General features: G+C 53.6%; 1 protein-coding gene and 1 long non-coding RNA gene across 6 annotated transcripts in view; one reads left to right on the plus strand and one right to left on the minus strand.

Annotated features, from left to right (window-relative positions):
- Window positions 1–3,259, minus strand: part of LOC117978826 (serine/threonine-protein kinase SMG1-like) — a 38,067-nt gene extending 34,808 nt beyond the window's left edge. For all 5 annotated transcript variants that reach the window (XR_010110207.1, XR_008621381.2, XM_063597421.1 and 2 more), the window contains exon 1: window positions 2,601–3,259. Coding sequence is in view for 3 of the 5 variants with exons in the window: in XM_063597421.1 (XP_063453491.1) it covers window positions 2,601–3,138 (538 nt within the window). In the remaining 2 variants the exon portion in view is untranslated. The remainder of the gene's footprint in view (window positions 1–2,600) is intronic.
- Window positions 3,260–3,317: 58 nt separating this feature from the next.
- On the plus strand, window positions 3,318–8,916 carry LOC134729277 (uncharacterized). Its single transcript, XR_010110216.1, has 3 exons — window positions 3,318–4,182; window positions 7,751–7,983; window positions 8,195–8,916. It is a non-coding gene; the product is annotated as an uncharacterized LOC134729277 (long non-coding RNA).
- Window positions 8,917–10,090: the final 1,174 nt, after the last annotated feature.

Raw genomic sequence — 10,090 nt, forward strand, 5'->3', positions numbered from 1 at the left:
CTGGAAGCGTACACTGTCAGCCACAGAAACTCTGGGGCTGGGGGGTGGTAAAGGAGGAGAAATGTGTCACCCAGGCAGGAGCTTAATGGCACCATCTTGGCTCCCGAGTTCAAGCAGTTCTCCTGCCTCAGCCTCTGAGTAGCTGGGACTACAGGTGTGCGCCGTCACGCCCAGCTGATTTTTGCTTTTTTTTTTTGAGACAGAGTTTCGCCTTGTTGCCCAAGCTGGAGTGCAGTGGTGCGATCTCAGCTCACTGCAACCTCCACCTCCTGGGTTCTAGTGATTCTCCTGCCTCAGCCTCCCGAGTAGCTGGGATTACAGGCATCTGCCACCACACCTGGCTAATTTTTTGTATTTTTAGTAGAGATGGGGTTTCACCATGTTGTCCAGGCTGGTCTCGAACTCCTGACTTCAGGTGATCCGCCTGCCTCGGCCTCCCAAAGTGCTGGGATTACAGGCATGAGCCACAGTGCCTGGCTGGTTTGAATTTTTAAATGATGATGAATTCGTGTATGACTGATGTGATTTTTATTAGAAAGAGAAAACTAGGCAGCGCCCCATCCTATGTCTCCTTCCTGGTGGCCAATGAAGCATTTCCCACAACTCACTCCTGGCACCAACAGGAAGTCAGACACTCAGCACCCAGGGGCTGCTTTTTTTTTTTTTTTTTTTTTTTGAGACAGGCTTGCTCTGTCACCCAGGCTGGAGTGCAGTGGCAGGATCTCAACTCACTGCAACCTCCACGTCCCGGAGCATGCCTCAGACTCATAAGTAGCTGGGATTACAGGCGTGAGCCACTATGCTCAGCTAATTTTTGTATTTTTAGTAGAGATGGGGTTTCACCATGTTGGTCAGGCTGGTCTCGGACTCCTGACCTCGGTAGATCTGCCCGTCTTGGCCTCCCATAGTGCTGGGATTATAGGCGTGGGCCATCACACCCAGCCAACAGGGATTCATTTTTTAAAGGTAAGAGTGCAGGCTGCATAAGCTATTATCCATGTCGTTACATACCAGGCGGACATGTACCTAGGCGGGAGGGAGACTGAACTAGTGAAATTCTAATGACAAAAAAAAGAAATCAGAGTCATCCCTTACATTCACATGTCCAACGCCCAGCTGGAAGCCACAGGCTCTCCCCACTCCTGTCCTACTACGATTTTTCCCGGCTTTGACCTGCATGGTGGTGCGGCTGCTCTGCTCAGAGCCTCAGAGAAACGACGCAGAGCCCTGCTGAGTCTTGCCCTCGGGGCATTCTCACATTTATGAAGAAATGCCTCCCCCTCCCCCTTCTCCCCAAAGTACGGTGTGGCAGAAAACAGCGCCAACAGGTCCTTCCAGTCAGAAGCCACTCCCCTGATTTCATGGCTCAAGACCCCCAACTATAAATTAACCCTTCCCACCTTGAATATGTACACACACTACAGAGATCCAGGCCGATCCTTGCCATGGGATGAACCTGAGAATTGCCAAGACCCGCCTTCCCACGCCACCCAACCAAATCATGTGGTATCTGGTACAAGTGATTTTCCCCCTGAAATCCCACAAGAAAACTATTTTGAGGCCGGGTACGGCGGCTCACGCCGTAATCCCAGCACTTTGGGAGGCCGAGGCGGGCGGATCACAAGGTCAGGAGATCGAGACCATCCTGGCTAACACGGTAAAACCCCGTCTCTACTAAAAATACAAAAAAAATTAGCCGGGCGTAGTGGCGGGCGCCTGTAGTCCCAGCTACTCGGAAGGCTGAGGCAGGAGAATGGCGTGAACCCGGGAGGCGGGGCTTGCAGTGAGCCGAGATCGCGCCACTGCACTCCAGCCAGGGCGACAGAGCAAGACTCCATCTCAAAAAAAAAAAAAGAAAGAAAAGAAAACTATTTTGAAAAGCAGTTCTCTCTGGCCTGGTGAAGAACACACCAGCACCATGCCCACCAAAACAGGAGCCCCATGGCTGTTTCCCAGAGTAACCTGGGACCCGCACGTCCATTCACTGCAACACAGACTGAATCTGCAGCCAAGCTCCGCTCTCTCACTACTGGGCAACCCTCAGGGGGGGATCCCTTAGCCTAAACCAGCACCAGTCACTACCCGCACACGATTTTAATACTACTGTTTTCTTATGAGTCAGCCCGTGTCACTGATTCCTGACGAGCTGGTGTGGAGAGCAGAAATGAATAATTTTCTTTTTAACTGCAATTTCCTTTTCACCAACCAGTCAGCAATCGGAGCTTTAACAATAAACCGGTTGCTCAGTTACTCCACGTGGGTGCCACGCAAGAGGCTGGGAGTATTGCTCAGCGGGGCCAACGGGAGGCTGGCACTTGCCTGAACCGCTTAAGTGGGGGAATGAAATGCCCACCGAAGGGCAGGGCAGGGACCCTGCTGTCCCGTCACTGAAGATATTCCCAGCCCGTGGGGAGAAGTGTAAAAGAATGAATGAAAGAAACGCACGTGGTTTCTGGGACCAATGACCTTAGCCTAGAACTGCCGGGACGGTCCAGGAACGCAAAAATGTAGAGATGTGGGAGCCAGGGGCGTAGTGACGCAAGGATGCAGGGACCCAGGGACTACGACCTCCCAACCCCCGGCCCGCGCCCCGTACTCACGCACGCAGTGGCAGGCCACGAGCTTGGCTGCCTCCTCGGGCACCGGGCAGGTGGGGAAGAGCGGCTTGAGCAGGTAGGTGGCGAAGACCAGGGCCACGATGTACTGCGATGAAGGCCGGATGACGAGCAGCTCGATCCAGAGCTTGAGGAAGGCGGGCAGCGAGCCGTAGACGTCCAGCATGTAGGCGTAGTCGCCGCCCGATTTGGAGATGGTGGTGCCCAGCTCCGCGTAGCAGAGCGCGCCCACGATGGAGAAGACGCCGGACGCGGCCCACATCACCAGCGCCAGCCCCGGCGAGTCTGCCTCCTTGAGCACGCCCGTGGGCGTCACGAAGATGCCCGAGCCCATGATGGCGCCCACGATGATGGCCACGCCGTTGAGTAGCGTGATGTTCCGCTGCAGGGTCACGCCCTCGCCCTCGCCTGCCGGCGCCGCGCCGTCCGCGCGCTTGGCGGCCATTATCTTCTCCCGCGCCTCTTCCTTCTCCTCGGCCACCGGGGCCGCTAGCGCGCGCCGCTTCGGGCCCGCACCCGCCATGCTCTGCTTACCGGCCGGGCCTGGGATACCCGGGAGCCGCAGCCGAGCGAGGATTGTGCGCGCCGCTAGCCGCCCGCAGCTGCGTCAGGAACCCCACCCGCGCCGCCTTTTAGGCCCCGGCCCGCTGGCCCCGCCCACCGTCCGCGGCTCCTCCCCGCCCCGTGGCCCGGCCGCGGCTCTCAGCCCCGCCCCCTCGACACAGCTCAGAGCACGTGCGTCCTCCAGCCTAGCCTGGCAGGCGATTCCCAGGCCCGCGTGGTCCTCGAAGGCCCCCGTCCTCCTGCGCCATGGAGACCCCGGCCTCGCGACCTACCCCCCCGGCGCCCGCGTCATCCCAGCCCGTCCTCCCGGGTGCGCCTGGGCGGGGCCTGGCAGTCAGGGCGAGCCTCTTCACCCACTGGCCCGCAGCCTCTCGTCAAGCCTGGGAGCGGGCAGTGTACCAGGGCTGGCCTGAGGCCAAGGATGGGGTTTGGGGTACCCCCCGAAGGGAACCTAGGCTCCTTTCCCGGATGGGCCGAGGGGATGGAACCGCCCCCACAACCAGCTCCTGGGGCACGGGGGAGGGATGAGAGGATGACCTGAGGGGAAGCTCCTGCAGCCTCCTTCCAGCCTGGGGGCTGCATCAATGTGGCTGGTGAGCCGCGAACTGAGACGAGGGAAGAACCGAACCGAGGCCACCCAGTAATTCCCATTGTATCCCAAAAGAATCTTGCCAAAGATGGCGATCCGGTGCCCGTAGCTTTGAGAAGCAGTAATAACACTGGCTTTGGGAAGCCAGCAATCTGCCTGAGCTCAATTTAATCAACAGAACCGGGGGTTCACCGGGAGCCATAAGACCCCCACCCCCAAATCTAGCTGGGGAATTCAAAGGCAGGCTTCAGTGTGAAGGGGCTTTAAAGCTTGTTATTCCTGGGGAATGCGAGAGGCATCTTAGCTAAAAAGGGTTGAGAGGTAATTTCAGTTAGAGGCGAGAGCAGGATGCCAAGGCTCCTAGGCCTGGAAACGGGAAGGAATATAAATACTGCCCCGAGATTGACCAGACTGGTGAGCAGCCAAAGACCTGTTCAAAGGGTGTGTGTGGGTCAGGGAGGAAGCTCCTCGGTATCACCCCCACCCGGGGTTCCTTGGCGTGTGTCCTAACGAGTCCTTGGAAGCTCACAGCAGGCATGTGGGGAGGCCTTTGTTCTGGGTGAGCGTTCAGCCTCCCAGGGCAAACACGCAAACACCGGTTGCAGAGCTGGGTGTTCACAGCAAGACAGTCTGCTGGTAAGATGCCTCTGGAATCCACAGAATTCTGAACAATAGCCGTGGTGGAGGGGGGGTCAGAATCCCTGTCGTGCTGGGACCTCTAGCTGCAGCCAGGAATGTCCAGGCCCCACCCCGGGGAGGGGGCGGCTGAGGAATGCCACGGCTTGTCATTCTGGACCTTGCTCGCCCCCCGGTATGGCGGGCATTCCTCTGCAGTGATAAAACCAAGCGAAATCTCAGCAGCCCAGGCAGCCACCGGCAGGGGAGTGCGGAGGTCGCACAGATACTAACTTGTAATCTGCCGTCCACGCTGCTGGCTGTGGAAGGTGCAGAGAGCCCTCCATCCGCCCTATTCTTCCCGCTGTGCCTGCAGAGGGAAGGAGACAGTACCACCACGGCTGGACAAACTCACCGAGTGCTCACTGAGTCCTCCCCTAGATAGCTTCTTGTGCAATAGGGTAGGTGCCAGTTAGGAGCAAGGTTAGAGATTGTAGGGCCAGATTTTTTGCTTAGGTTCAACTACGCAAAATAAAAATAGACTTTGCATGCATTTCAGGCACTGGGCTGACGACTGGCCACCAGGGAGGCTCCGCCCCACTTCTTAGCTTTGGCCCCAACGTTAGTCTTGTTGCTGCTCTCAGGCGTGCTCTGCGTGTCAAAGATGACTTGGAGGCTGGGCGCGGTGGCTCACGCCTGTAATGCCAGCCCTTTGGGAGACCAAGGTGGGAAAATCTCTTGAGCCCAGGAGTTCAAGACCAGCCTGGGCAACATAGGGAGACCCCGTCTCTACAAAAAATACAAAAACTAGCCCAGCGTGGTGGTGGTGCACCTGTAGTCCCAGCTGCTGGGGAGGCTGAGGTAGAAGGATCACCTGAGCTGGGGAAGGTTGAGACTGCAGTGAGCTGAGATCACGCCACTGCACTCCAGCCTGGGTGACAAAGCAAGACTCCATCTCAAAAACAAAACAAAACAAAAAACAACAAAAAAAAAAGAGGGTGAAAGGCAGCCGCAGAGTGGGAGAAGAGATTTGTAAAATGGACAAAGGCCTTATAATTGGAATATATAAAGAACTCCTAAAAATCACTAAGAAAACCACAGACAGCCCAAGAGAAAAATGGGCAAATGGCTCAAGTAGGTATCTGGTGAAAGAGGATATGCAGATGGCCAATGAATCTGCACAAAGTGCTCCACATCATGAATCATTAGGGAAGTGCAAATTAAATCCACAGGAGACACCTGGGCACACCCTCCAGAAAGCACACAATGACCTGCTGGCAAGGACAGGAACGACCACTTTGGAAAACTCTTTGGCAGCACAGCCAAACTGAGCCTTTCCACTCGAAAATGCCCTTTGCTCAGAACCCAGCAGCAGCTCCAAAGTCTCCACCCAGCCTATGGGGCCCCAGTACCCACCCTTGCCTCCCATGCCTCTCTCCTCACCCCTGCACTTGGCTGCCCTCACCCTCGGGCTGCACCTTGAACACCAGAAGGGCGCTCCTGCCTCCAGCCTCTGCCTGGAATTCTCTGCCCTCGGGTAGCCATGTGGTTCACTCCTCCTTTGGTCTCTGCCCAAATGGCCCCTGTACAAGAGACCTCCCCACCCAGCCATGTCCTCTCCCTGTGACTTACCACCCCAGACTTTCTGTGTTGATGCATCGTGGTCTACCTCCTTCCGTCAGAACGTGAGCTCCGAAGCAAAGGCTCTTCAGACCTGAAACAGTCTAGGCTCTGTCCCCAGAGTCTAGAATAGAGCCTGCCACGTAATTGGCACTCAATAAATGTTACATGAATTAATGGAAACCATCCTGGCACGAGTGGTAGCTCTCTTTCCCCCAAAAGAATGAGCTTGCCAAGAGAGACACAACATCACAAAAGAGAGACAGAAAAGCCACACTCAGACCCAACATTGAGTTCTGGATCAAGTCTTTTTTTTTTTTTTTTTGAGACAAAGTTTCGCTCTTGTTTCCCAGGCTGGAATGCAATGGCACGATCTCGGCTCACTACAACCTCTGCCTCGCGGGTTCAAGCAATTCTCCTGCCTCAGCCTCCCGAGTAGCTGGGATTACAGGCATGCACCACCAAGCTCGGCTAATTTTGTATTTTTAGTAGAGATGGGGTTTCTCCATGTTGGTCAGGCTAGTCTGGAACTTGGCCTCCCAAAGTGCTGGATTTACAGGTGTGAGCCACAGCGCCTGGCTCCTATGTTATTTTTTAGGAGCTTTATTGTTTTACCTTTCCTATTTAGATCTATAGTCTGTCAGGAATTAATTTTTGTGTGTGCTGTGAGGTAGGGGTGTGAGGTATGGTGAGAAAAAAGATTCATGGTTCCCCATTTGGATATCCCGTTGGCTCGGTGGGGTGGCTCATGCCTGTAATCCCAGCACTTTGGGAGGTCAAAGCAGGAGAACTATTGGAGCTCAGGGGTTCAGGACCAACCTGGGCAACATAGTGAGACCCTGTGGATCGACAGATGAATTGATCGATCAATCAATACGTAGATAGATAAGTATCCAAATGATCCAAAACTATTCACAGAAAAGCCCATCCATTCCCTACAGCATGACTCAGGGATCACAAATGTGTGGAACCTTCTAGACATGCTATTCTTTTTCATTGGTTGATTTGTCCTTCTCTGACAGGTACCACATTATCTTAATTAATATAGCTTTTTATTTTTATTTATTTATTTATTTTAGATGGAGTCTCGCTCTGTCGCCCAGGCTGGAGTGCAGTGGCGTGATCTCAGCTCACTGCAAGTTCTGCCTCCCGGATTCAAGCGATTCTCCTGCCTCAGTCTCCTGAGTAGCTGGGATTACAGGCATGAGCCACCGCACCTAGCTAATTTTTGTATTTTTAGCAGAGACAGGGTTTCGCCATGTTGGCCAGGCTGGTGTCGAACTCCTGACCTCAGGTGATCTTCCCACCTCGGCCTCCCAAAGTGCTGGGATTACAGGCATGAGCCACTGTGCCTGGCCTACTATAGCTTTTGAAATAGGTCTTGACATCAAATTGTGTATGTTTTCTGGTTTTATCCTGCCAGATTACTTTTGGTTGTATTTTTGGTAGAGACGGGGTTTCACCATGTTGGCCAGGCTGGTCTCAAACTTCTGACCTCAAGTGATCCACCTGCCTCGGCCTCCCAAAGTGCTGGGATTACAGGCGTGAACCACTGTGCCTGGCCTCACAAGAATTCCTTTTTATTTTGAGACAGAGTTTTGCTCTTGTTGCCCAGGCTGGAGTGCAATAGTGCAATCTTGCCTCACTGCAACCTCTGCCTCCCGGGTTCAAGCAATTCTCCTGCCTCAGCCTCCCAAGTAGCTGGGATTACAGACACGCACCCAGCTAATGTTTGTGTTTTTTATAGAGACAGGGTTTCACCGTGTTGGCCAGGATGGTCTCGATCTCCTGACCTCGTGATCCACCCACCTCGGCCTCCCAAAGTGCTGGGATTAAAGGCGTGAGGCAATGCACCCGGCCAGGAGTTTTTACAAGGAGGAAGCTGAAGCTGGAAAGGCACGGAAAAGGATCCTCCCCTAGAGCCTCAGAAGGAAGCAGCCGTGCGGACACCTTGGTGTCAGGCTTCTGGCTCACTGAACCGTAAGAGAATCAGTCTCCATTGTTTTAAGCCACCAAGTTTGTGGTACTTTGTTACAGTGAAACTAAGCACCCTGCACTTGCGTTGGGTGCCATGGCACACCCCTCCATCCCAGCGTTATGTTCCCCACGGTACTTACACATCTTTCTTTCACTTGCAGCTGAAAAGTACTTTGACTAAAACAATAACCTCATTCTCTCTTTTTAATTTCAGAAGTCACGTACAATCACATTGTGAAACTTGGGAAACAACGCTTCCTTCCTTCAAAGTCAGTTCTGCTATTCATGTGGACCTAATGTCTCTAGGATCTTGTGCCCTCATTAGTGGCCTGGAAGGACGCCCAGACCTTCCAGTTCATCAGGGGTTGAAGTGGGCGATAGTTGTTCACCATCATCTTCTTCTCTTCACCAAGTGCAGAAAACAGGAGAGTACGAAATGCAGAGAGCTGGAATAAAGGGCAGCCAGGGTGAGCTTGGTATGAGTGCAGGGTGAGCCAGCCCCCGGGTGTCCCTCAGGCCTTGTGTGGTCTCCTCCCATGCTGAATCAGGAGGGCCCGAAATGACCAGTAAAGATGGTAGAAGTGATGGTGTGTGCAGGGCCAGGTTATAAAAGGCATTTCCGCTTCCGCCTTGGTCTTTAGGATCGCTTGCTCTGGGGGGAAGCTGGTCACCATATTGGGAGGGTACTCAAGCAGCCCCGAGGAGAGGCCCACAGGGAGAGGAGCTGAGGCTCCCAGCCAACTGCCAGCGCCAACTTGCCATCCACTTGAGAGGGCCAATCTTGGAATGAATCCTCTAGCCCTAGTTGAGCTTTCAGATCGCTAGAGTCCCAGCTGACACTGGGCTACAATTCATGAAAGATGGTAAGCCAGAGCCACCCAAATTCACAACCCAAGGAAACTATGGGAGATAATAAATGATTGGTTTTTGTTGTCATTGTTGTTGTTGTTTGAGACAGTGTTTCGCTCTTGTTTCCCAGGCTGGAGTGTCATTGGCAAGATCTCAGCTCGCTGCAACCTCCACCTCCCAGGTTCAAGCGATTCTCCTGCCTCGGCCTCCCGAGTAGTTGGGATCACAGGCATGAGCCACCATGCCCGGCTAATTTTTTTTTTTTTTTTTTGAGATGGAATTTTGCTCCTGTTGCCCAGACTGGAGTGCAATGGTGTGATCTTTGCTCACTGCAACCTCCGCCTCCTGGGTTCAAGGGATTCTCCTGCCTCAGCCTCCTGAGTAGCTGGGCTTACAGGCATGCGCCACCACGCCCGGCTAATTTTGTATTTTTAGTAGAGATGGGGTTTCTCCATGTTGGTCAGGCTGCTCTCAAACTCCTGACCTCAGGTTATCCACCTGCCTCAGCCTCCCAAAGTACTGGGATTATAGGCGTTAGCCACTGTGCTCAGCCTAATTTTGTATTTTTAGTAGAGACAGGGTTTCACCATGTTGGTCAGGCTGGTCTTGAACTCCTGACCTCAGGCGATCCACTCGCCTCGGCCCCCAAAGTGCTGGGATTACAGGCATGAGCTACTGCACCCGGCCCAAATGATTGTTTTCTAAAGCCACTATGTTTTGGAGCTATTTGTTACACAGCAATAGATAACTAACACCTATAATGTAAATGCTAAAGTAACATTTGAATTTACTTTTCACTCAAGGAACTAAAAGACTACTTTTTATGGCTGGATGTGGTGCCTCATGCCTGTAATCCCAGCACTTTGGGAGGCCAAGGTGGGTGAATCACCTGAGGTCAGGAGTTTGAGACCAGCCTGGCCAACATGGAGAAACCCTGTCTCTACTAAAAATACAAAATTAGCCAGGTGTGGTGGCGCATGCCTGTAATCCCAGCACTTTGGGAGGCCAGGTGTGGTGGCTCACGCCTGTAATCCCAGCACTTTGGGAGGCCGAGGTGGGTGAATCACCTGAAGTCAGGAGTTTGAGACCAGCCTGGCCAACATGGAGAAACCCCATCCCTACTAAAAATACAAAATTAGCCAGATGTGGTGGCTCATGCTTGTAATCCAGCTCCTCGGGAGGGTGAGGCAGGAGAAGCGCTTTAACCTGGGAGGTGGAGCTTGTGGTGAGCGAGATCACGCCATTGCACTCCAGCCTGGGC

The sequence above is a fragment of the Pan paniscus genome, chromosome 18 (assembly GCF_029289425.2).
Source record: "Pan paniscus chromosome 18, NHGRI_mPanPan1-v2.0_pri, whole genome shotgun sequence".
NCBI lineage: Eukaryota > Metazoa > Chordata > Mammalia > Primates > Hominidae > Pan > Pan paniscus.